The sequence below is a fragment of the Pseudochaenichthys georgianus genome, chromosome 6, assembly GCF_902827115.2.
Source record: "Pseudochaenichthys georgianus chromosome 6, fPseGeo1.2, whole genome shotgun sequence".
NCBI classification, from domain to species: domain Eukaryota; kingdom Metazoa; phylum Chordata; class Actinopteri; order Perciformes; family Channichthyidae; genus Pseudochaenichthys; species Pseudochaenichthys georgianus.
In genome coordinates, this window is record NC_047508.1 from 9,751,045 (window position 1) to 9,778,814 (window position 27,770).

Consider the following 27,770-nt stretch of genomic DNA (forward strand, 5'->3'; position numbering starts at 1 on the left):
ATGGTGGGAGAGTCGGAGTTGTTGTCCAGAGGGAGGGGGTTGTACCGCTGGTTCAGCTCCTCACATCACCCGAGAGAGCCGAGTTCCTGTGCGGCCTCCTGGACCTCTGCGTCCCCATCGAGCTCCGCTTCCTCGGCTGCTGTCTGGAGGACTTGGCTCGCAAGGACTACCACTCCCTCCGGGATGCAGAGATCAAAGCCAACAACCCCGCCGACCTCTCGGGCCTTACGAACATCACGGACGAGGTGGTGCGGAGCAAGCTGCTGGTGTCCCTCGCCCTGCTCAGCTCTGGCAACAGGGAGGCTGCGGGGGTCCTGTACCGGACCCTGACTCACATAGACTCGGTGATCAATAACTACGGTTTGGCCCTGAACGACGGGAGGACTGAGGAGCAGTTTCTGTTACTGTTCACCATGGCCTCTCACCACCCTGCCTTCAGCTTCCACCAGAAGCAGGTGCTGAGGCAGCAGCTCGGCCACATCCAGGACACCCTTGCAGGTGAGAGGGAGGCTTAAAGGGGGGTCACTGGTTTACCTCATCACCAGGAGACCAGCCCCAGACTGCTTAAGATCTTTTTGAAAAATAATTGAACTCTATCCAGTCATTTTCAAGAAAAATAAGTGGATTTGTGTTTTAAAATAATATTACTTAATTACATTTAGGAAACGTATACTTTACTTGAGTACTTTTAAGTCACACTTTAAATCAAGTATTCTCTACAAAATATGTTTTAGGAACTCTCAAAAGACTACATTAGATTGGTTGTTGGACAATTTATTTATTGATTAAATATTAGAATTCACCTCAACAAACTACAACAGGGGCTTCACACACATTAATGCTTCTATAACAAAGTAATAATACAATAAGATAAATCGAAGGCCAATCCAATGCTTGAGTAGTACCTAATTCCATATTTTAATAGGGTCAAGTACATTTGTTTATATTATATTTTTTTTTATCCAGAGGTTAAAAAACCTTTACTGAAGTAAAATATGTGAGTTCTTGCTTCCACCCACTGCTCATTCAGTTAACATTTCATTTAAAGGACATAATCAGATTAAACTAGTAGTTAGTAAAGTAAAACGTAATTTTATGTATATGTCATGTCTACAAAACACACCACCAAATGCTAAAATTGAATTACTTTCTTACATAATATTTAGAATGAAAGGACAAGTAACAGGATTGAATACATACATAGGCCTCTACTGTACCTTTGTAGTTTGTGTTCTAGGTGAGAAGGCCCACTTTTCAACATTTAGATAATCCAACATGCAGCATTTTCTCTATACTCCTAATCAAGACTGCCTAAAGAAAAATCGGTTAATGATGGATATTCAATCTTTATGTTCAGACCAAGGTCCATATCACATACAAAATGACAAGATACACATCAATACAATAAGATTAAAAAGCTAAACACAAAACAAATACAAACAAACAAAGATATAAGTACATGGGCACATACTATATGTGCATAGCAGGTGATACGTCCTAACGTGGAGAGTGATGGGAATTCAAGTGAAAAACAGTGTAGCAGCTACAAACATGTTTATGTATAGTCCTGTGGTTGTGAATGGCATGAAGAAAAAGCAACAACTAATGATATTTCACCTGAGTGGCACGCAGACCATGTGGTTACCCACTGTCTGATCCAAATGTGACATGTAAGAGCTCATAAAGCAGGGCAGATGCCAATGTGGTGAGCCTGCTGGAGGGTGCTACTCTACTATACATCCTCAGCTATCTGACAAGGTGCATGCTTCAGGATATATGTCTCCTATAAATTCAGAGCACCGGACGACGTTCACCAGTGTTATCAACATGTCCGCCCATCCATCAGACCCCTGGCCACAAGCTATGTGTTCACCCTGTCAAAGAAAAAGGAAAAGTAATTTAACCTAATTTCAGGCTTTTTCTGAGACCTGGAAGAGCCAATATGTAACGGATGATTACTGACATAGGACCTATAGACTTAAATTACAGGTCAGACTAAGTCAACGATCAGACTGCCTGCACACAGACACGCCTCAGTCATGTGTGAGTCAGAGGTTCACACAGGCAATGACACAGCTGTAGGTGAAAGCTGACCAGCAGGAGTGTATGAATGTAAACACAGCTGAGGTCCAAAGCTAAATGAAAAATCTGCATTGTTTTACATGCATCTTTCACAAAGTTTAATTTGCAAGGCTTTTAGAGCTGCAATGATATCAACACTTTTGTTGGGTTTATCTTAAGAAATATAAGCTCAGAAATAACCAAAATAACCTGGTTATATTTGTTAAAGTTACGGTCCCTGGGTCCTCTTTAACAGCCCTACTTATTTGCTATTTATGTACACTGTTTTGGTGTCTCAAATATAACTAGATGGCACTCTGGTGGTAGCTGGCCTTAAAGCACCAACAACTACATTTGATCTTTTGACAATCCCAGTGCTGACTAGTTCCATTCTATTAAAAAGAAGGATGATAACTCCAACACTCTGCAACTCACAGCAAAACGCGTAATATTAATTTTGTGCTGAACTATCCCTTCAAATTCTTAAAAATCTTTACAATTCCATGCTGCTCTGCTCTTACCTGTCACTACACCAAGTTGTGTTACAAGACAGAAAAGGCTTTGTTGTCTCTCGTGATGAAACAAGTAGAGTTATGCAGAAAAACAATAACATTTTACTCTAGCTGTTGGTCAGATTTGGTCTCTTACTGATTACATGTGTTGTTGCAGGTGAGCGGAGGAGGAGGAGGAGGAGGAGGAGAGGCTCAGGAAGCTGCTGGGGATCGAGCTGCCGCGTGTCACCCTCAGCCTCATCACCCCTCCTCCATCTGACGGCCCCCTGCCCCCCGCTGCTTCCCCCCTGCCCGATGCCAGCGCTGCCTCCCTGCCTCTGTCGGCCTGCCCCCCCTGCTACACACACTGCAGCTGCTGCCACAAGGTAGGAGGGAACACACAGGGTTTAGTGGGCTATGTTCATATTTATCAATAAAGCCAGTTTTGATTCCAAAAAAGAAAAAAAATGTAAATGTTATATAACTTGCCATGCACAATGACAGATTTCTGACTTTCATAACTTCATAACGAACCATAAACGTCAAAATAGCTTGTGGTCCTAGCCATGTGCGTCACTTTTAGTGTCCCCCAGAAACAGTTTCCGTTGTGTTATGAGCTTCTTGTTTTCTTAATCAGTACTTTTTGTAAAATCTGTGCATGTGTCATCAAATAAATATTTCCAGGAGTTGTCGAGTTGGGTAACGTTTCTAAACGCTGCACATGTGTTGTCAAGTTGACGAGGCTCTGTATTTATCAGAGGTCGGTGTAAGTCCTACATGTGCAAGTCATGAGCAAGTCTCAAGTCTTGACCTACAAGTATCAAGCAAGTCCCAAGTCACTGTGGTGAGAGTCAAGCAAGTCAAGTCAAGTCATTGCTCAGGTCAAGCAAGTCAAGTCAAGTCATACAAAATTCTGATGAATAAGCCCAGTTTCCGCATTTAAATCAGTTAAAAGACAGTGGTTATGAAAATGGATTTAACTCACACTATGATCTTCATTACATACACAGTTAATCATTTGAAATCTAATTTAGACCGATGACAATCATATTAGATTAATATTAACCCTAGAACTGCAGACAATATAGCTAGGACTCAATCAAAAAGTCTGTTCAAAAAGGCAGAATTCCAGGTAAGAAAATCGTATATGGCATTTGCCATTACACATATTTAATTTAAATGTCTGTTAACACTAGAACCGCCAACAGCGTCAGCACCTACATAGATATCATTTTAAAATCATTTAATTTGTTCCTCTTCATCATTTCCTTATAAGTAGGACGATTTCAAACTCAGTTAATTGGGTTCATTTTGAAATTGCTTCAGTTTATCATCATAACAGATCAAAAAGTTCAGATTCATTTTACAATAAATCAAAGAATGACGCACTTCTACAAACAAAAACAACATAATTAAAACATTTAAACAAACTACTAAAAGTAGATGAACTACATTATTCAAAAGTGTACAGTAACTTCTGATAATAACATGGGAAATAAACGAGGCTTCTCTTTTCCTCTCTCTCTCTCCCTCTCCTGACAGCCCATCAGTATCAGGGTTAGTAAAAATGAATCCCTTGGCGGTTCTAGTGTTCATTTACCGTTTTGTCTTCTCAATGCTTAATCGATTTGAAACCAAGTCTAACGTAGCTTAAACTTAACGTTAGCTTTCTAGCTAAGACAACACATGCACGTACCTTTCTCCAGAACCGGCCCGACCCAGTAAGCGGCATAAGCGGCCACTTAGGGCCCCGCAGCCACTAACGGCCCGTCCACACAGCGGCTTTGGAAAAAGCTTGCCGGCGGGCTTGTCTGAAGCTCGACCAACAACCAATCACATGAATCTCCCGCCCCTGACACACAAGCAGTGCTTTGATTGGCTAGAGCTTGTACTGGCATATGATTTGATTGGCTGACTTCCACCGAAAGCTTCAGAAGCTTCAAAAGTTGAACATTGCTCAACTTTTGCAGCCTGAAACGCCAGGAAAGCTCCGCTCTGCTTCCACAATGCAGTTCGGCGAAAAGTGATGTCACCCCATTCAAAGTGAATGGGCAGAAGCGTTGGAAGAAGCTTCCAACGCCGCTGTGTGGATTAGCAAAAGTGTTTAATTAATTTTGTTAATATGCCTAGATTGCCTACTCTCAAAGTCATGTATTATATTATTGAGTCAATCATATAATACATTAACCATGCTTTACCTGAACCTCATCATGAGAGGACGGCAGGATTGTAATTTCCCGTATTCAGTGAATGCAACAGAGGCAAGGCAACAGACCAACCAGAAGTTGAATGGAAATAAATGAATGGAAATAACCCTATCCTGTGAGCTGTGACAATGTTTAAAATAAACTGTCAGTCGGACTCAGAGTTTTTGAAGATGACATAAGAACATTGTTCTTAAAAAAGTCGACAATTCTCAAGTGGTGGCTCACACAACAACCCCAGAGCCACCACTTGAGCCAGGTGAACAAGGTATGTAAATGTCAGTAAACTTCCAAGTTATGCAAACATGTAAGCAAAGCATAAATTACAGCTACGTTGACGTTACTTTGAATCGCGGGGTAAGCTAAACCGTTAGCAAGTAGCTATAGCTAGCCAGATATATTAAATCAACACTTTGTCATAAAATCTGCATGTTATGTTATTTAGCTTTACCCGGTGATTTCAAAGAAAGCTTTTTGGAAATGTTGACTTACTGTTCGACACGAAGCTAGAAGCGACCTTACAGTACACAGTTGATACTGAGTCCTGTCAGTTAAAGTGTTTCATAGTTAGCTTAGCATCAACCAAATGAATGTTATGTACAGTATTTCTGAGAAAAGTCAGCTGAAATGGTGGCGTAGTTGCCACTGCTTTACGTATCGACAGCATGTTTGAACTGACGTTGCCATGACAACACATGTAAATGTGCAACCTCTTTTTTGAGAGATTTTGCATGAAATTATAATTCTTCTGAATGATATTCCTTGACAGCTAGTTTTTATGTGAACATTATGAGATGGACAGCCAGAGAGAATAAATGAAAAACAGTTATGAAATACTATATGACAAAACAAGAATACAGTTTAAAAGGGGAGTGATTTGTAAAATATCCATAAAGAAAAATATGTTTACAGTTCTGTTTCATATGGGTGTTGAGAGATGTATCCATAGATCTCTTAATTTTGCTCTCAAAGTGCACCAGATTGATGCTTTTAACTTCAATATTTAAAACAAATCTTTCCAGGGGAGCATGCCCCCGGACCCCCTTAGAGGAGATGAGGACCCCCCTAGAGGATGTTAGGTCCATGGTGTTTACATGCTTATTTATATAATATGTGTGCTTATACTAACATCATAAGACAAAAGTTGGTTCCGTGTTGTGTGTAGTGAGAACGCGCTAGAGTAAGGGGGGCCCCAAGCCAAAGCTCGCTTAAGGCCCCCAAAAGTCTAGGGCCGGCCCTGCTTTTCTCTGTGGGTTTTTTTGTAGTGACGAATGAAGTTGGATGTTGTGGTGGTCCTGTCACTGATCTTTATGCTGCAGACCCTGCATACCGCTGTTTTCTTCTTATTAGCGTCATCAACAAAATAATCCTTGAATCCAAACTTGACTATTTTTGAAGTAACGCTAGCCGCTGCCATGTTAACTGACATAGCGCTATAATCACCCAATCATAATTCGAAAAAAACTAAACGTAATATCTCAATACAAAAACAAACGCAAATATTTAATTTTAGAAAGTCAAGTCATCTGTCTCAAGCTTAAGTCAAGTCTCAAGTCATGAATACCAAGTCCAAGTCAAGTCTTTTATCAATGTTAGTCAAGCAAGTCTCAAGTCCAAAATATGCGACTCGAGTCTGACTCGAGTCAAGTCATGTGACTCGAGTCCCCACCTCTGGTATTTATTGAAATGATCACCTCACACTCCAATTTATTTTTCTCTTCAGCAAGTCCTTCTGCATGTTGTCCTGCTGCACATACATCAGCTATTCAGGCCAGGAAAACAAAACGATGCTAATGCTAGCTTTCACTCCAAATACGTTGTGATTAGTTAAGCTAACAGGTTATCATCAGGGCTACCACTAACGATTATTTTTATCATCCATTATTTTGCTTATAATTTTTCTACATCAATCAATCAATCAATCAATCAATGTTTATTTATATAGCCCAATATCACAAATGTTACATTTGTTTCAGTGGACTTCACAGTTTGTACAAAATATCAGTATGACAATACGACACCTTCTGTCCTTTGACCCTCACATCGTACAAGGAAATACTTCCGGAGAAAACCCACAGTTTTAAAGAGAAAAATGGGAGAAACCTCAGGGAGAGCAACAGAGGAGATCCCTCTCCCAGGACGGACAGACGTGCAATAGATGCCGTGTGTAAATTGAAAAGATAATACATTTGCAACATAGGTAGTCCAAATGTTTGGAAATGCATGTGTGTATAATAGGAAGATGAATCCACGAGGATATCCATCCAGGACCTATGATCCAGGACCACAGCCACGACTCAAGATCCAGGGCTCGCGATGCAGGATCATCCATGACTCCGGATCCCAGCGTATATAGACACCAAAAAGAAAGAAATGTGGGGAAGCTGGGTTAATCGGAACATGAGAGTACACAGGTATAGACAGAGAGAAGGAAGAAGTAAGATGTCCCCCGACAAACTAAGCCTATATCAGCAAAACTAGGGGCTGAATCTAATCAGCCCTAACTATAAGCTTTATCAAAAAGGAAGGTCTTAAGCGCACTCTTAAAAACGGATAGCTGATTCCACAAATATGGAGCTTGATAAGAAAAGGCTCTGGCTCCCATTGTACTTTTAGAGACTCTAGGAACAACCAACAACCCTGCATTCTTGAGTTCTTTAAGGTAAGATGGCGCCTGCCCATTAAGGGCTTTGTAGGCGAGAAGAAGAATTTTCAATTCTATCCTGTGTTCTATAGGGAGCCAGTGTAAGGCAGCCAGAACAGGAGTAATGTGGTCCCTTTTACTAACTCTGGTTAGTACACGAGCTGCAGCATTTTGAATCGGCTGAAGCAACTTGGTATCCTGATCAAATATAACACCAAGATTCCTTACAGTCTCACTGGAGGCCAAATTAATGCCATCCATAGTTAGTATATCTTTAGATAATTTGTTTCGTAGATTCTTCGGGCCAAGTACAATAACTTCAGTTTTGGTCGTGTTTAACATCAAAAAGTTTAAGGTCATCCACGTTTTTAAGTCCTTGAGGCAGTCTTGAATTTTATTTAGATGATTAATTTCATCAGGCTTGATTGATAAATATAGTTGAGTATCATCCGCATAACAATGAGAATTTACAGAATGATTCCTTATAATATTGCCTAACGGAAGCATATATAATGTGAACAAAATAGGTCCGAGCACTGAGCCCTGTGGCACTCCATGGCTAACTTTGGTTTGCGTGGAAGATTCATCATGACACGTACAAACTGAGAGCGTTCAGATAGATAGGACCTAAACCAGCCTAAAGCAGTTCCCTGTATGCCAACTAAGTGCTCTAGTCTTTGCAATAAGATATCATGATCGATAGTATCAAATGCAGCACTGAGATCGAGCAAAACAAGAATAGAGACAAGTCCCTTGTCAGAGGCTATTAGAATGTCATTTGTGACTTTAACCAGAGCTGCCTCTGTGCTATGATGTGTTCTAAAGCCAGACTGAAAATCTTCAAATAAATCATTGTTTTTTAAGTAATCACACAACTGTTTTGCGACCGCTTTCTCAAGATTTTTTGAGAGGAACGGAAGATTAGAAATAGGTCTATAATTGGCTAAAACCTCTGGATCGAGGTTGTGCTTTTTAAGAAGCGGTTTTATCACTGCTACTTTGAATGATTGTGGAACATAGCCTGATAATAAAGACATATTCATAATATTTAATATTAAGGTAGTGTCTTTATGTCTTTGAAGGTTGCTTCTGTCGAAAACCCTAAAACATGTTGTATAATATGTTATGAAAAAGAGAAAGCAGGAACATCTCCATATTTTAGAGACTGAAAACAGCCTTTTCTGCACTTTTTTTGTAAAAGTGACATTAATCGGTCATTAATTTTCTTAATTGTTGACTATTATTTTTCTATTGAAGGATTAGTTGAGTTAGAGTTGCAAGTTATCATACATGGCTGGCTAATTCGTAAATATTTAAAAAGTTATTATTTTTTAGGAGACCCCCCCCTTGATGAGAAACTGTAAGAAATGATCGGGGAATCCCTCCGGAGTGGAGTCACTGGATCTGAATTATTTGTTTGTATTTGGTGGTTTGTGTTCCAGCTTTCGTTCAGCAACTATATATCCATAATCCACCAGTTAAAGGAAATACAACTAATGTGTTGTGTTATATTAGCTGTAGGCCTACAATTTACCACATATGGTGTTCTTAGTTTCCATACCTCCTGTGTTTTACGAGCGACTTATCAAGTCTTGGCAAACAGCATAAAACACGATTAAACGTGATAGTATATAAAACCATGCTCGTATCTACAACCTATAGAAATAATTCTGTCCTCCTGCTTACCGCATCATTTATGAGAAAACATTTCATAACATTAACACAACATATTCGAGGTGGTTTTAAATAACATCCGTATTTATTTATTTCTCCAAGTTATGTTTTTGTGTGCACTGAGGAGTCGCAAACAGGCGTTTGTTTAATCATTTTAAGATTGGCTTTAATCAATGTTTGAAAATGAATTCTTCATATATGATAAATGAGAGGTAACATTTTATTTATGGTTTATTTCCACATATTTCTCTCCATTCTTCCTTCTGCCAACGGTGTCGCAGTTTCTCGTCTCTCCCGTTTTTGTGCTTAGTGCGTACGCATGCGTTTGCGTGGAGGACCACACATTTTCCCGTCAAGTTAGTATTTTATAAATCGTTGCGTGTAGAAACTGGCGTACGCCATTTTTTGAGCATATATCCCTTATAAATGAGGCCCCAGATCTGTAGGATTTTCTGAACCAGTAAAAGATTCACCTTCAACAAAGAGACCGTAACTAGAGTTCACCTGACAGCCGTGGGATGAATGATGTGCATGCAGTTGTGCAAAATCCAATAAAAGTGATGTTAAAAGTGTGAAATTATTTAAACACAGCAAAGAGAAAATTAAATCCCCAAGTATTGATAAAACCGAGGAGAATCCTCTTCCTTTAGGCTAAAAACGGTGGTTTGGTCCTTTTTTTAAATGTATAACGCAAGGCACCTTACTGCATACTTTTGTCAGTTTGTATTTCCCTTTAGTTTATTTTTAACAAATCTCTTTAAGCTGCATATTAGTTTGCAATAAACAATTATTTCCATTATCGATTTAATCGCAGAATGAAACGTTTTTAAAAAAAATCTTTTGGTCTATAAAATGTCATAAAAATGTCCATTCTGGTTTCCTTGGTGATGTCACGTTTGACTTTTTTTCTGTTAGTCAAATAACCAGAGGTATTCATTTTAATGTTCTATAAAAATAACAGGAATAATGAACAGTGGAATATTTATATTTGAGAGGCTTACAACAACATTGTTTCACATTACTGCATGATAAATAATGTCAACATTTAATTGATTAAAATAAATTATATATTTATTTTTAAATATATATTTTGGGTTGAAAGAGGGAGACAGAGGGGATGTCTCACAGCCAATGGTCCCAGGCCAGATTCTAACCCAGTCCTCTGCACGGATACCAAGCCCCAGTACAAGGCCCTTACTTGTAAACAAATATTTGTTCATTATTTTTGATTTTATTATTATTTTTCTGTTTAAAAAACTGCTGCAGCTCTACTGTATAGCATTTCAATTGACATGTAAAGGACCATCTGTGGTAGTAAGAAATGTCTTGGATAAAAATGAATACATGATTGTGTAGATGTGTATGTATAAGAAAGTTAAATATACTATATTTATCGATCAAATCAGTCAAATTTGATTAATATAGCCCAATATCAGAAATGACAAATGTATCTCAGGGATCTTCACGCACTGTACATCATACGACACTCCCTATTCGTAGACCCTTGCAATGGACAGAAAAGAACTCCCCAAAAGCAGCCTCTTGTGTGAGCGTTGAGTGTGTCCTGATTATTGACACTCTCCTCTCTCTCTCTCTCTCTCTCTCCCACGCAGGCTTACAGCTCCATCCTGGTTGTCATGGTGATTCTGCTCAACATTGGAGTGGCTATTTTGTTTATCCACTTTTTTATTTAAAGACAGCACTGCTTTCGGAGTCAGCCTATCTATGCTACGAACAACTATAAGTTCCTATGAGTATTACGACCAATCTGCTGCCCCTTGGTGTTCCCAGTGAGAGGACTGCAAGCCGAGGGAAGACGAGGGCCGAGGAAGGCTCCAACGATATTTGGACTAAGTTAGTTAACAAGGGGCTAACCTTGGCTAATTTGGTCCAATCGTCTTAAAAAGATGCTCAAGTGCAAAGCCCAAAGAAGCGAAGAAACGAGGGGTAAACCGGGCCAGGAAACGGGACTACAGGGAGATACAAGTAGTCCAGAAACTGGACTTAAGTGGGCTTCAATGGCTCATATTCAGACTCAAACGGGCTGAAGAGTTCCGAACCGAGGCCATGAGAGCTGCAGCTGGCATTACAGCGAGATGTCTGCTTCCACTGTCTGCAGACAGGACTGACCAGACAGACTTTTTCATCTTCAAATCATAGTTTTCAACAGATTTGTAACTTTATTTATTAACAGTTTTCTCTCATGTACAATATGTTGATGGGTATATTCTTTATTTTGTAACCCTCCCACCCCCTCTTTATATAACTCCTGCCTTTTGGTTCCTCTGCCTGCCTGGGAGTTGTTACAGATGGTTCAATACAGGTGTGTGTGGGTGTATGTAAGACTCTTGAGTGTTTGCTGCCTGGATACATGGTCAATGACTTTCCATTTCCATACACACACATCCGTTGCTTCTACACTTTCCCTGTCATTCATCCGTTCTAATGTCCGTCTTCTGTCCTTTTCTACAGTACGGAAGCCCAAAGGGGCAAATGATAAAAAATGAAATTCTGCGGATCCCTTTAGGAAGTCATCTTAATGGTTTGTTCTGTTAAACAATAGGATAAAAACGTTTTTGCAGGATATTTTTTCTAAACAACTATTTCTTTTTTCAAGAGCGTTTTTCTAGGGTTTGTTGTTGTTATACTCATTGTGGTCACATTTTGTGTGAAAGTGAGTGTTTTTGCAACTCTATCAAGCAGGCATGTCCTTTTCCAACAATGTGTGTGGATGTACATGTGTGTGTTTGTGGTCTCCAAGTAGCTCAGTGGCCTTTCACGCTGTTCATGAACTTTACAAGAGCATCTCATGAAGACACGGCAGCAGCTCGTCCACATCTAGCCTACTAGCATCAGCTGACAGCTGTGCCCCCCCCGTCTCTCCCCCCCACACTCTCCCACCTCCACACACCAGTCAGAGGATGGAGCTTCCTCTGAGTTGGTGTGAGTTCAAGACAGAGCGTGGACAGTCTCCCACTGCTTCTCTCAAAGCATAACCTGAATAAAACACCTTTATACTATACTTGCAAGATGTCTGAAAAAAACAGTCGCCACCTGCCTTGCTTTTGTAGCGCAATTTGATTAAAGTAAGACAATGCATGCATATGTACTGTAATATCCTAGTTATGTGTTGGATCTGAAAGCAACACAAGCTTCAGAAGCACATGCAACATGTCTGGAAAGAAGCTAGGATTAAAAAGTACAGTCAATTACTTTTATATATCTTTTTCTGGGTTAAATTAAACCTATATGTGGGGATACGTGATGCTGCCAGCTCCCTAAGGGAATTAGCAGGTATTTTGTAGAATCAAATAGTGGCCAGGATCAAACATCGAGATTTATCGCCACTTTTACTCAGCCTTTCTTCCAAAGATCCAAGACTTAATAGACAAGCATACACATCAGTCACAATAGAGTGGTGCAGTTTTGAAGTATTCTTGTATGACGACCTGGAAGTTAGCATCGCAACTGCTCCCTCCGCAGAAAGCAATGGGATCTTTCCATTGGATTAAAAAATATCTGAAAAAATAAGCTCAGTGTCAAACACATGGCAAGAGAACCTACACATATTAACACCAATTTCTTTTTAAACGTAAATGCAATCGACAGAAGTAAAAAGCTAACATTAGGATATAAATGAAATAGCTACATCATGCATCACAAGCGCTAAGCTAAAGGCGGCTAATGTTTGGAGTAATGAAGTGTAATAGTCTTATTAAACCCCTTGTTAGCAACCACTATTTATGAGACAGAAGTTTGGGACATTCACCAGTGGGGTATTTACTGACGTATTTTATGTCGTAGGACAAAAGGTGAATTTCTCTTAAGCTTGTTTTAACCACAGACCTTATTTCAGGCATCTAATATGTTCAAAAAAACGTTGACTAGAGGCGAGGGAAGCTGAAGTGGTAAAATGCTAACTAATTTCCAGCTTTTCGGAATGATTTTTTCACCACTATTTGTGTCTTTTTGTAAAGGTTTTTCTGTATGTGAATGTGTGTGTCTTAAAGTAGCAGACCTTACCAGCCTGTTTGTTTGCATGTGTGCAGATGAATGCTCATCGAACTGTGTGAACATGTGTGATCATCCTCTTCTTTACACGTGATGGGATGGCTGAACCCGTTGCCATTGGTAACAACTTCCAGGGAGCAGGGAGGTTGTTTTTCTGTCGGACAGCGTTTCTTAAACTGGAACTCAAACTCAGCTTAAGGCTAATTTCTGGTTTCCCCCCACATTATTACAAGAGTACAGTCTAATGTGCCTGCACCCCCCGGGAAGCAGAACAATGTATTTTCATTTACTTTTGGGTCCAGACTGAAACAGGTTCAAGAAGCTCTGCTGTATGCCATCAGCCAGGTGACAATGCCCTGCGTCACCCTGTTAGTCCGCAGCATGCTACAGCATGCCAAGCTCTCTATAGTTTGACTCTTCTTTCTTTCTTTCTTTCTTTCTTTCTGTTCCTGAGAATTACTCTGTTTTGTTTTTGAGTTATGTGGAGAAAATAATGAAAGTGTTTGAAAGAAAAAGTCTCTTGGCTCTCGTGTTTTTAGTCTATCTCAGTCTTTGTGTTGCTGTGTTGTAGTTTTTGTGTGTTGGGAAGCATCCTTGATGCAGAGAGGGAGTGGTACAGGACTGGTTAAGAGAGAGGGATATGGTTACTATAGCAACCTTAACTGAATTTTCCTCCGTCAGCGGAGGGGCGGGGCCTGTGTGCGGGGGCGGGGCTTACCTCTAGAGACCAATGTTCTCAATGAGAGGATGGAAGGAGGAAGAACCAAGAAAAGAACTACTGAGAGGGGTGGCTGGGGGAAAACAACAGGTAGGCCTAACACAAGTAGGCCTATGTCAAGTATATTTGTGTTTCATTCACATTTTAAATATGTTCTGTGCTCATCATTTGTGGGGAGGTATGGCCAGGTGTCATGATGGATGCAACACAACATCCATAAGAAACTCTGTCGCAGCATCAGGTTTCAACATGGACATCTGCCGCCATCTTCTGGTCCTATAATGAACTACACAATAAGAGCAACAGAGGGTCAGGCTTGACACAAAGGATGAACTTCGAATATGGTATTCAACTAGATATGCAGATCATTATTGCCTGTGTCAATATAAATGATTCTGCCTGGGGATTTTAGTGTATGTTTTTATTTTTTTATTATTTTACTGTAAGGTCATTTTAATACTTTTTAACTTTAACTCATTTTGAAATGCTGAACCTTTACTTGAAAAGTATTTCTACCCTGTGGTATTATTAATTTACTTAAGTCAAAGTTAAAACTGCTTCGTCCATCAGTGGGTGTTTTCTAAAATAAATAATAATATAAGGTGAGCTCCTCTGTCTTATCTGACTTGGCTAAATTCCCTCTAAAAGTTCAAAGTAATAGATGATATTGGTGAGAATAATATACCATATTGTATCAGTCAGTTTAACATGTAATGTATCTGGCAATTTAAAACCAAAGTAATAAAGCTGAGATATGTATGAGCGCATGAGAAAAAGATGTGAAATATAGGGCAGCGGATATCCCTCTAAGCCAATCACAAGAGAGACCTCGCATGCAGACAGTACTCGCAGCCAATCAGAGCAAACATTTCTGCATGATAGGAGGGTCTTGCTGCCAGAGTTGGGTTAATGTTATACACAGCTGTTTTTCCTAGATGTCAAGACTCATGGCAAAATGCAGGGAGCGTAGAACAACTTGTTGCACTAAACTCATTCATGGACTTAAAGTTTAATTTGTGAGTTTTGTGTTTTCTCTGCAGCGGCGTTTCATGAGGTAATGTAGGACGGTAGGCTATAATGTTAATTCCAGTGGCAGCATTAGCTTCAAGCCACGCTAGTTTTGTTTTTAAACTTTAACCTAGCATAGTCTTGCTAGCGGTTTGTCAGCCGACTGCTCCTCGCACAAATTGTGGGAAAACCATGAGGACGGAGGAGCAACTTTACATGGAGGGAGAGCGGGGCGGCTCATGCGTCTCCTTCAATGGAGCGGTGTGTTTTGAAGTGTCTCTGTAGTCCGCTGTCAGGGGGGCAGCGGTCCGACCGGCGGGGAGGGACACGGCGGAGCGACTGCTCCCGGCTGCCGTGCTGAAAACTGAACACAAACCAGACTACTTTGTCTTGATAAGAGGGGATTTACAGAGATTATGGTTTGGAAAGGCCTGCTGCTCGCTCGCCACAAACAAAGGGAATAACGTGCATGTCATTGCTGTGGTTGCAGTGATTGGAAACAAACATACAGTGAACAGTGAGCGACGGAGTCAATAACTTGAAGTTTGACTTATTAGAGCTAATAGAGACTGTATGGCCACAGAGTAGCGCTGCCCACGCGCGCCAGCGCAACTTCAAACGCACACTGTTCACACGCACGCGCCCTCTTTGTTGTGAAGTTTTCTCTCCGTTGAAAGTTTGACTTTTTAATTCCAGTTATTATCTGTTTGAGTGGATGTATGAGTATGGTGGAGAGTCGGAGTTGTGTCCAGAGGGAGGGGGTGTACCGCTGGTTCAGCTCCCTCACATCAGCCGAGAGAGCCGAGTTCCTGTGCGGCCTCCTGGACCTCTGCGTCCCCATCGAGCTCCGCTTCCTCGGCTGCTGTCTGGAGGACTTGGCTCGCAAGGACTACCACTCCCTCCGGGATGCAGAGATCAAAGCCAACAACCCCGCCGACCTCTCGGGCCTTACGAACATCACGGACGAGGTGGTGCGGAGCAAGCTGCTGGTGTCCCTCGCCCTGCTCAGCTCTGGCAACAGGGAGGCTGCGGGGGTCCTGTACCGGACCCTGACTCACATAGACTCGGTGATCAATAACTACGGTTTGGCCCTGAACGACGGGAGGACTGAGGAGCAGTTTCTGTTACTGTTCACCATGGCCTCTCACCACCCTGCCTTCAGCTTCCACCAGAAGCAGGTGCTGAGGCAGCAGCTCGGCCACATCCAGGACACCCTGCAGGTGAGAGGGAGGCTTAAAGGGGGGTCACTGGTTTACCTCATCACCAGGAGACCAGCCCAGACAGCTTAAGATCTTTTTGAAAAATAATTGAACTCTATCCAGTCATTTTCAAGAAAAATAAGTGGATTTGTGTTTTAAAATAATATTACTTAATTACATTTAGGAAACGTATACTTTACTTCAGTACTTTTAAGTCACACTTTAAATCAAGTATTCTCTGCAAAATATGTTTTAGGAACTCTCAAAAGACTACATTAGATTGGTTGTTGGACAATTTATTTATTGATTAAATATTTGAATTCACCTCAACAAACTACAACAGGGCTTCACACACATTAATGCTTCTATAACAAAGTAATAAAACAATAAGAAATGAGCCAATCAAATGCTGAGTACCTAATTCATTTTAATAGGTCAAGTACATTTGTTTATATATATTTTTTTACCAGAGTAAAAAACCTTTACTGAAGTAAAATATGTGAGTTCTTCTTCCACCACTGATCATTCATTTAACATTTCATTTAAAGGAATAATCAGATTTAAACTAGTAGTAGTAAAGTAAAACGTATTTATTATGTCATGCTACAAAACACACCACAAATGCTAAAATTGAATTACTTTCTACATAATATTTAGAATGAAAGGACAAGTAACAGGATTGAATACATACATAGGCCTACTGTACCTTTGTAGTTTGTTCTAGTGAGAAATGCCACTTTCAACATTTAGATAATCCAACATGCAGCATTTCTCTATACTCCTAATCAGATGCCTAAAAGAAAAGTCGGTTTAATGATGGATATTCAATCTTTATTTCAGACTCAAGGTCCATATCACATACAAAATGACAAGATACACATCAATAAATAAGATTAAAAAGCTAAACACAAAACAAATACAAACAAACAAAGATATAAGTACATGGGCACATACTATATGTGCATAGCAGGTGATACGTCTAACGTGGAGAGTGATGGGAATTCAAGTGAAAAACAGTGTAGCAGCTACAAACATGTTTATGTATAGTCCTGTGGTTGTGAATGGCATGAAGAAAAAGCAACAACTAATGATATTTCACCTGAGTGGCACGCAGACCATGTGGTTACCCACTGTCTGATCCAAATGTGACATGTAAGAGCTCATAAAGCAGGGCAGATGCCAATGTGGTGAGCCTGCTGGAGGGTGCTACTCTACTATACATCCTCAGCTATCTGACAAGGTGCATGCTTCAGGATATATGTCTCCTATAAATTCAGAGCACCGGACGACGTTCACCAGTGTTATCAACATGTCCGCCCATCCATCAGACCCCTGGCCACAAGCTATGTGTTCACCCTGTCAAAGAAAAAGGAAAAGTAATTTAACCTAATTTCAGGCTTTTTCTGAGACCTGGAAGAGCCAATATGTAACGGATGATTACTGACATAGGACCTATAGACTTAAATTACAGGTCAGACTAAGTCAACGACAGACTGCCTGCACACAGACACGCCTCAGTCATGTGTGAGTCAGAGGTTCACACAGGAAATGACAAGCTTGTAGGTGAAAGCTGACAGCAGGAGTGTATGATGTCAACACAGCTGAGGTCCAAAGCTAAATGAAAAATCTGCATTGTTTACATGCATCTTTCACAAAGTTTAATTTCAAGGCTTTTAGAGCTGCAATGATATCAAACTTTGTTGGGTTTATCTTAAGAAAATATAAGCTCAGAAATAACCAAAATAACCTGGTTATATTTGTTAAAGTTACGGTCCCTGGGTCCTCTTTAACAGCCCTACTTATTTGCTATTTATGTACACTGTTTTGGTGTCTCAAATATAACTAGATGGCACTCTGGTGGTAGCTGGCCTTAAAGCACCAACAACTACATTTGATCTTTTGACAATCCCAGTGCTGACTAGTTCCATTCTATTAAAAAGAAGGATGATAACTCCAACACTCTGCAACTCACAGCAAAACGCGTAATATTAATTTTGTGCTGAACTATCCCTTCAAATTCTTAAAAATCTTTACAATTCCATGCTGCTCTGCTCTTACCTGTCACTACACCAAGTTGTGTTACAAGACAGAAAAGGCTTTGTTGTCTCTCGTGATGAAACAAGTAGAGTTATGCAGAAAAACAATAACATTTTACTCTAGCTGTTGGTCAGATTTGGTCTCTTACTGATTACATGTGTTGTTGCAGGTGAGCGGAGGAGGAGGAGGAGGAGGAGGAGAGGCTCAGGAAGCTGCTGGGGATCGAGCTGCCGCGTGTCACCCTCAGCCTCATCACCCCCTCCTCCATCTGACGGCCCCCCTGCCCCCCGCTGCTTCCCCCCTGCCCGATGCCAGCGCTGCCTCCCTGCCTCTGTCGGCCTGCCCCCCCTGCTACACACACTGCAGCTGCTGCCACAAGGTAGGAGGGAACACACAGGGTTTAGTGGGCTATGTTCATATTTATCAATAAAGCCAGTTTAATGATTCCAAAAAAGAAAAAAAATGTAAATGTTATATAACTTGCCATGCACAATGACAGATTTCTGACTTTCATAACTTCATAACGAACCATAAACGTCAAAATAGCTTGTGGTCCTAGCCATGTGCGTCACTTTTAGTGTCCCCCAGAAACAGTTTCCGTTGTGTTATGAGCTTCTTGTTTTCTTAATCAGTACTTTTTGTAAAATCTGTGCATGTGTCATCAAATAAATATTTCCAGGAGTTGTCGAGTTGGGTAACGTTTCTAAACGCTGCACATGTGTTGTCAAGTTGACGAGGCTCTGTATTTATCAGAGGTCGGTGTAAGTCCTACATGTGCAAGTCATGAGCAAGTCTCAAGTCTTGACCTACAAGTATCAAGCAAGTCCCAAGTCACTGTGGTGAGAGTCAAGCAAGTCAAGTCAAGTCATTGCTCAGGTCAAGCAAGTCAAGTCAAGTCATACAAAATTCTGATGAATAAGCCCAGTTTCCGCATTTAAATCAGTTAAAAGACAGTGGTTATGAAAATGGATTTAACTCACACTATGATCTTCATTACATACACAGTTAATCATTTGAAATCTAATTTAGACCGATGACAATCATATTAGATTAATATTAACCCTAGAACTGCAGACAATATAGCTAGGACTCAATCAAAAAGTCTGTTCAAAAAGGCAGAATTCCAGGTAAGAAAATCGTATATGGCATTTGCCATTACACATATTTAATTTAAATGTCTGTTAACACTAGAACCGCCAACAGCGTCAGCACCTACATAGATATCATTTTAAAATCATTTAATTTGTTCCTCTTCATCATTTCCTTATAAGTAGGACGATTTCAAACTCAGTTAATTGGGTTCATTTTGAAATTGCTTCAGTTTATCATCATAACAGATCAAAAAGTTCAGATTCATTTTACAATAAATCAAAGAATGACGCACTTCTACAAACAAAAACAACATAATTAAAACATTTAAACAAACTACTAAAAGTAGATGAACTACATTATTCAAAAGTGTACAGTAACTTCTGATAATAACATGGGAAATAAACGAGGCTTCTCTTTTCCTCTCTCTCTCTCCCTCTCCTGACAGCCCATCAGTATCAGGGTTAGTAAAAATGAATCCCTTGGCGGTTCTAGTGTTCATTTACCGTTTTGTCTTCTCAATGCTTAATCGATTTGAAACCAAGTCTAACGTAGCTTAAACTTAACGTTAGCTTTCTAGCTAAGACAACACATGCACGTACCTTTCTCCAGAACCGGCCCGACCCAGTAAGCGGCATAAGCGGCCACTTAGGGCCCCGCAGCCACTAACGGCCCGTCCACACAGCGGCTTTGGAAAAAGCTTGCCGGCGGGCTTGTCTGAAGCTCGACCAACAACCAATCACATGAATCTCCCGCCCCTGACACACAAGCAGTGCTTTGATTGGCTAGAGCTTGTACTGGCATATGATTTGATTGGCTGACGCTTCCACCGAAAGCTTCAGAAGCTTCAAAAGTTGAACATTGCTCAACTTTTGCAGCCTGAAACGCCAGGAAAGCTCCGCTCTGCTTCCCACAATGCAGTTCGGCGAAAAGTGATGTCACCCCATTCAAAGTGAATGGGCAGAAGCGTTGGAAGAAGCTTCCAACGCCGCTGTGTGGATTAGCAAAAGTGTTTAATTAATTTTGTTAATATGCCTAGATTGCCTACTCTCAAAGTCATGTATTATATTATTGAGTCAATCATATAATACATTAACCATGCTTTACCTGAACCTCATCATGAGAGGACGGCAGGATTGTAATTTCCCGTATTCAGTGAATGCAACAGAGGCAAGGCAACAGACCAACCAGAAAGTTGAATGGAAATAAACATGAATGGAAATAAACATCCTATCCTGTGAGCTGTGACAATGTTTAAAATAAACTGTCAGTCGGACTCAGAGTTTTTGAAGATAGACATAAGAACATTTGTTCTTAAAAAAGTCGACAATTCTCAAGTGGTGGCTCACACAACAACCCCAGAGCCACCACTTGAGCCAGGTGAACAAGGTATGTAAATGTCAGTAAACTTCCAAGTTATGCAAACATGTAAGCAAAGCATACATTACAGCTACGTTGACGTTACTTTGAATCGCGGGGTAAGCTAAACCGTTAGCAAGTAGCTATAGCTAGCCAGATATATTAAATAAACACTTTGTCATACAATCTAAATGTTATGTTTTTTAGCGTTACCTGGTGATTTCAAAGAAAACTCTCTGGAAAATGTTGACTTACTGTTCGACATGAAGCTAGAAGCTACCTTACAGTACACAGTTGATACTGAGTCCTGTCAGTTAAAAATGTTCATAGTTAGCTTAGCATCAACCAAATGAATGTTATGTAACAGTATTTCTGAGAAAAAGTCAGCTGAAATGGTGGCGTAGTTGCCACTGCTTTACGTATCGACAGCATGTTTGAACTGACGTTGCCATGACAACACATGTAAATGTGCAACCTCTTTTTTTGAGAGATGTTTGCATGCAATTATAATTCTTCTGAATGATATTCCTCTTGACAGCTAGTTTCTATGTGAACATTATGAGATGGACAACCAGAGAGAATAAATGAAAAACAGTTATGAAATACTATATGACAAAACAAGAATACAGTTTAAAAGGGGAGTGATTTGTAAAATATCCATAAAGAAAAATCTGTTTACAGATCTGTTTCATATGGGTGTTGAGAGATGTATCCATAGATCTCTTAATTTTGCTCTCAAAGTGCACCAGATTGATGTTTTTAACTTCAATATTTAAAAATATATATATATATCTTTCCAGGGGAGCATGCCCCCGGACCCCCCTAGAGTTGGTGAGGACCCCCCTAGAGGAGGTTAGGTCCAAGGTGTTTACATGCTTATTTATACAATATGTGTGCTTATACTAACATCATAAGACAAAAGTTGGTTCCGTGTTGTGTGAAGTGAGAACGCGCTAGAGTGAGAGGGGCCCCAAGCCAAAGCTCGCTTAGGGCCCCCAAAAGTCTAGGGCCGGCCCTGCTTTTCTCTGTGGGTTTTTTTGTAGTGACGAATGAAGTTGGATGTTGTGGTGGTCCTGTCACTGATCTTTATGCTGCAGACCCTGCATACCGCTGTTTTCTTCTTATTAGCGTCATCAACAAAATAATCCTTGAATCCAAACTTGACTATTTTTGAAGTAACGCTAGCCGCTGCCATGTTAACTGACATAGCGCTATAATCACCCAATCATAATTCGAAAAAACTAAACGTAATATCTCAATACAAAAACAAACGCAAATATTTAATTTTAGAAAGTCAAGTCATCTGTCTCAAGCTTAAGTCAAGTCTCAAGTCATGAATACCAAGTCCAAGTCAAGTCTTTTATCAATGTTAGTCAAGCAAGTCTCAAGTCCAAAAATATGCGACTCGAGTCTGACTCGAGTCAAGTCATGTGACTCGAGTCCCCACCTCTGGTATTTATTGAAATGATCACCTCACACTCCAATTTATTTTTCTCTTCAGCAAGTCCTTCTGCATGTTGTCCTGCTGCACATACATCAGCTATTCAGGCCAGGAAAACAAAACGATGCTAATGCTAGCTTTCACTCCAAATACGTTGTGATTAGTTAAGCTAACAGGTTATCATCAGGGCTACCACTAACGATTATTTTTATCATCCATTATTTTGCTTATAATTTTCTACATCAATCAATCAATCAATCAATCAATGTTTATTTATATAGCCCAATATCACAAATGTTACATTTGTTTCAGTGGACTTCACAGTTTGTACAAAATATCAGTATGACAATACGACACCTTCTGTCCTTTGACCCTCACATCGTACAAGGAAATACTTCCGGAGAAAACCCACAGTTTTAAAGAGAAAAATGGGAGAAACCTCAGGGAGAGCAACAGAGGAGGGATCCCTCTCCCAGGACGGACAGACGTGCAATAGATGCCGTGTGTAAATTGAAAAGATAATACATTTGCAACATAGGTAGTCCAAATGTTTGGAAATGCATGTGTGTATAATAGGAAGATGAATCCACGAGGATATCCATCCAGGACCTATGATCCAGGACCACAGCCACGACTCAAGATCCAGGGCTCGCGATGCAGGATCATCCATGACTCCGGATCCCAGCGTATATAGACACCAAAAAGAAAGAAATGTGGGGAAGCTGGGTTAATCGGAACATGAGAGTACACAGGTATAGACAGAGAGAAGGAAGAAGTAAGATGTCCCCCGACAAACTAAGCCTATATCAGCAAAACTAGGGGCTGAATCTAATCAGCCCTAACTATAAGCTTTATCAAAAAGGAAGGTCTTAAGCGCACTCTTAAAAACGGATAGCTGATTCCACAAATATGGAGCTTGATAAGAAAAGGCTCTGGCTCCCATTGTACTTTTAGAGACTCTAGGAACAACCAACAACCCTGCATTCTTGAGTTCTTTAAGGTAAGATGGCGCCTGCCCATTAAGGGCTTTGTAGGCGAGAAGAAGAATTTTCAATTCTATCCTGTGTTCTATAGGGAGCCAGTGTAAGGCAGCCAGAACAGGAGTAATGTGGTCCCTTTTACTAACTCTGGTTAGTACACGAGCTGCAGCATTTTGAATCGGCTGAAGCAACTTGGTATCCTGATCAAATATAACACCAAGATTCCTTACAGTCTCACTGGAGGCCAAATTAATGCCATCCATAGTTAGTATATCTTTAGATAATTTGTTTCGTAGATTCTTCGGGCCAAGTACAATAACTTCAGTTTTGGTCGTGTTTAACATCAAAAAGTTTAAGGTCATCCACGTTTTTAAGTCCTTGAGGCAGTCTTGAATTTTATTTAGATGATTAATTTCATCAGGCTTGATTGATAAATATAGTTGAGTATCATCCGCATAACAATGAGAATTTACAGAATGATTCCTTATAATATTGCCTAACGGAAGCATATATAATGTGAACAAAATAGGTCCGAGCACTGAGCCCTGTGGCACTCCATGGCTAACTTTGGTTTGCGTGGAAGATTCATCATTGACACGTACAAACTGAGAGCGTTCAGATAGATAGGACCTAAACCAGCCTAAAGCAGTTCCCTGTATGCCAACTAAGTGCTCTAGTCTTTGCAATAAGATATCATGATCGATAGTATCAAATGCAGCACTGAGATCGAGCAAAACAAGAATAGAGACAAGTCCCTTGTCAGAGGCTATTAGAATGTCATTTGTGACTTTAACCAGAGCTGCCTCTGTGCTATGATGTGTTCTAAAGCCAGACTGAAAATCTTCAAATAAATCATTGTTTTTTAAGTAATCACACAACTGTTTTGCGACCGCTTTCTCAAGATTTTTTGAGAGGAACGGAAGATTAGAAATAGGTCTATAATTGGCTAAAACCTCTGGATCGAGGTTGTGCTTTTTAAGAAGCGGTTTTATCACTGCTACTTTGAATGATTGTGGAACATAGCCTGATAATAAAGACATATTCATAATATTTAATATTAAGGTAGTGTCTTTATGTCTTTGAAGGTTGCTTCTGTCGAAAACCCTAAAACATGTTGTATAATATGTTATGAAAAAGAGAAAGCAGGAACATCTCCATATTTTAGAGACTGAAAACAGCCTTTTCTGCACTTTTTTTTGTAAAAGTGACATTAATCGGTCATTAATTTTCTTAATTGTTGACTATTATTTTTCTATTGAAGGATTAGTTGAGTTAGAGTTGCAAGTTATCATACATGGCTGGCTAATTCGGTAAATATTTAAAAAGTTATTATTTTTTATTACAAAACAGTCACGTGTTGTTTGCCCGAGTTTTCTAACACCAGCTGTTTTGAGTTAAAAATGGTTTTTTTAACAGCTTCATATTAAACAGATGTGTTGCATCATATCAATTACATAAACAAACTTGTTATTACTTCATTCAAGCATAATAAGTATTTACTTCTGACACTAACTTCTTCTTTGTTAAATGTGAGACATGGTTGCTTCGATTGCTTCAATTCGAACTGTTTACATTAACCCTCAAAAGTTGTGAGCTGTGTGTGTGTGCAGATGCAAACAGTGTTATGACAGCTGCTAAAGATCCTGTAGGAAATACAAATAAAACAGTGATATATTTGGTCAGATTCCATGCTTTAGAAGTTCATAATCTCCCTATTTGGACTTAACCTTGACTTTTCACCTTTTACCACCAGTGTAGTGACTAATCTCAAACTGGTAGAGCTGGACGTGGAGTTTGAACCATCAGTCTTCTTTCTGGTAAAGATAAATGTTTTGAAATGTGAAGAAATCTAAGTCTTTGTGTAAAACAAATGCAATTCTCAAGCAACAGGATCAGTAGTAAAATACTACATGCCTAAATATTGATGATAAAACAGGACAGGAAAGAGTTGTTTACACAAATGTGGTCCCTCTGCATGGATGGGTTGTAATTAAAGGTGGAGGGAGAGGTGGGGGTTTCCCAAAGAGTAACCCTCCCTTACAGTAAAGTGTGGGATCATATTCCAGAGAGCTAATGAGGGATTATCGAGACATGAATCAGGACTTGGAGGTCTCTATCAATGCAGTTGAGAGAGAAGTGAAAATAAAGTTAAAGAAACGTGACGCTGTGTTTTCAGTCCCTCTTTAGATGTACACACAGGAGCAGGCAGACTGTTTAAACATGTACGAGCAGTGAAGGGAAAGTACCCGGCTCAGAGAGAAGCGTTTGTATTTAGTGTTTTGTTGCCCTTGGCTCCTGCTTAGTGCAGGTCAGCACATTTCTCTGTGCTGAAATCAACCCTCTGTGGTGTATGTGTCTGCGAGTGTGTGCATGTGTGTCTCCAGTGAATCCCCAGGAAGTTATAAATGCTCTCACTCTCTCTCTCTCTGTGGCTCCCTTTCCTTCCCTCACGGCTCTGAAGCCTATGACAGGGTTTCTTTGTAGACCAGAGTCACGTACATTACCTACAGTAAAGCAGCATTTGGCCAGATGTAGACAGATTTAAATGTGACTCAGCATCTTTTAGCGTATTGTTATGGTTTAATGTCCCACAACTTTACTATTTGGTGGCTCTATTTTGCTTTTGGGGTTTTCCATTTCCTGTAGCGTGTTATATAGGTTTTTGTGCATGTAAATGGTCTGCAAAGGCTCAAATCCAAAAGCTAAAATAAGATATGATATGATAAAACTCCATATTTAAAGGTGGGGTAGGTAATTTTGGAGAAACCAGCTCAAGTGCGCTAGAATTTGAAAATACACAGCTGGAAGAAATCTGCTACTTCCTTCCCCTCCTCCAACATACACGAACGCGCACATGACCAATGAGGGCATGAGATCAGTTTGTGCACAGATGGAAGGCTGACAGGCAGGTAGGCCATCCAGTTATTTTAGCCGGGCCGGCTAAAATGATTGGTTGTACTTTTTACAGTACTACGGCTTCCACAGATGACATTTTTTTATGGATTTTTTGTCAAAGCACTTAAGATATTCACTGCTATCGGGATGTTAAGAGCATTCCATGGAATATAACAAAAAGTGTATCTCGAGCCAGTTTCTCAAACTTACCTACCCCACCTTTAATACGACCAATACCATCTGTTGTTCTTCGAGGTTTTAAACTTGCATGAGTTTAATTTAACGTGAAACAGATGGATGCTTCACACTAGAGGAAAAATAGTTGATACGATTTTCTTCAGCAGGTTGCTGCAACAGTGCAGCGTTACAAACAGCACATACAGTACACAGGCCACATGTGCAAAACTGCATAATCCCCCCATTATGTGAGTGCTTTATAGATCTATAAAAACAGTAGCAGTGTCAGAATTAGCCGCAGAGTTAATGACTTTTGTAAGAGAGAGGAGGAGGAGTTGCTGTGAGCACACATGCTGGGTTTTATAGGTTTCAGGTTGTGTTTATACTATGACTGCTACTAGGTGTGTTGGAGAATTGCACATGCTTTCTAAATATCCGCTTCTTACTGTAGTTTAATTCCCACACTTATCTTACTATTTCTTTCTTATCCCCCCTCCTGCTGACTTGTGCTACTCTTTTTACTCTGTGTACCTACAGTGTGACAGTAAGACTCTCCTTCCCCTCACATACAGTCTGCAGACAGAGAGTTGGCACGGAGGGCAGTACCATGCGGATGTGGCAGCAGCGCACTTAATTGTTTTCAGATCTACCGGCCCATGATGTGCGTGTGTGTGTATAATTGAAATGCAGGCACTAACACATGTGTCTTTGAAATATTAAGAGAGCAAACACATTTCTAGTTTTACGAGTCAGTATTTTGAGTTGTATTCCTGTTTAACCTTATGATAAGAAGCAACCTTAATTTATAGGGATAGGAAAAATATTTAATCTACAAACTGGTTGTAAACATAGCAATGTATTTCAGCTAATACATTAAATACTGAACCATTGGGTCCATGTTCCATACATCACAGAGCCTACTATCCTACATTGCAAGATACGGTGAATGGTTGTAATTCTCCAACACCATTGGAAAAAAACAACAACTGCAATCTTGTAAATAGAAGGGTGAGTCGAGAATAGTATAGGAAAAGTACATCCGACACGGAAATTAAATAATGCTTCACAGAAAGTTGCTATAACAGGAGTATCTTCAGATCCGTTTCGAGGTGTTGGAACACACGTGAATCCTGAGTTGGTCAAACAGTAAAAAAGCAGCGTACGGTTTGTGTTTGGACTCTTTCCGCTATGAGAAACACTCCGCTCCTCCAGAGTGTGCTATAAATAAATAGGGGCTCTCTTTTGTACGAGCCTTGTTAAATATTGGTTTGCTTTCAATGCCAGATATTTCTCCTCGCTCTGCCCTAGCACTATGCATGTGTTGCTCGATGACAGCACAGCTTCAGTGTTGCATTCATATTAATGGCTGTTAAATGAGTGCCCATGTGAAAGCTCCTGGCTGACAGGAAGGGGGAACGTTTATGGATCTACTTTCTGGATAGTTGACCCCAAGACATACAGTACCTCCTCAAATTCACCCTCTTGGTACTGCACATGCTCCAGTGTGCTAACTAGCTTTACTGCAGCTAAGGAGTTATTGCAGCCCTGTCTATTTATCCCTGACCTCTGCTCTGTGGTTTTACCCTCTGTCTTTCTGAGTGACCTTTCACCCCTGTGTATCAGAGCCGGACCAGAGACGCCGGCACAGCCTCAGGGGTCACCACGGGACGACGAGACCAACCTGTCAGCCAGGAGCTCAACCTTCCTCACCCAGACATCCCTCCTCCTCCTCCTCCTCCTCCTCCTCCTCCTCCTCCTCCTCCTCCTCCTCCTCCTCCTCCT

The 27,770-nt window shown here is 40.4% G+C and overlaps 2 protein-coding genes across 2 annotated transcripts; both read left to right on the plus strand.

The window, feature by feature from the left end:
• On the plus strand, window positions 1-14,861 carry LOC117447975 (zinc finger CCHC domain-containing protein 2-like). The gene is given in 4 exon segments (XM_034085014.1): window positions 1-55; window positions 58-498; window positions 2,736-2,938; window positions 14,844-14,861. Coding segments are annotated over 4 exon segments (717 nt in total).
• Window positions 14,748-27,770, plus strand: LOC117447976 (zinc finger CCHC domain-containing protein 2-like; the record flags this gene model as incomplete). Its single annotated transcript, XM_034085015.2, has 3 exons — window positions 14,748-16,031; window positions 18,217-18,426; window positions 27,612-27,770. Coding segments are annotated over exons 1-3 (870 nt in total), but the record flags the coding sequence as incomplete, so codon positions are not given.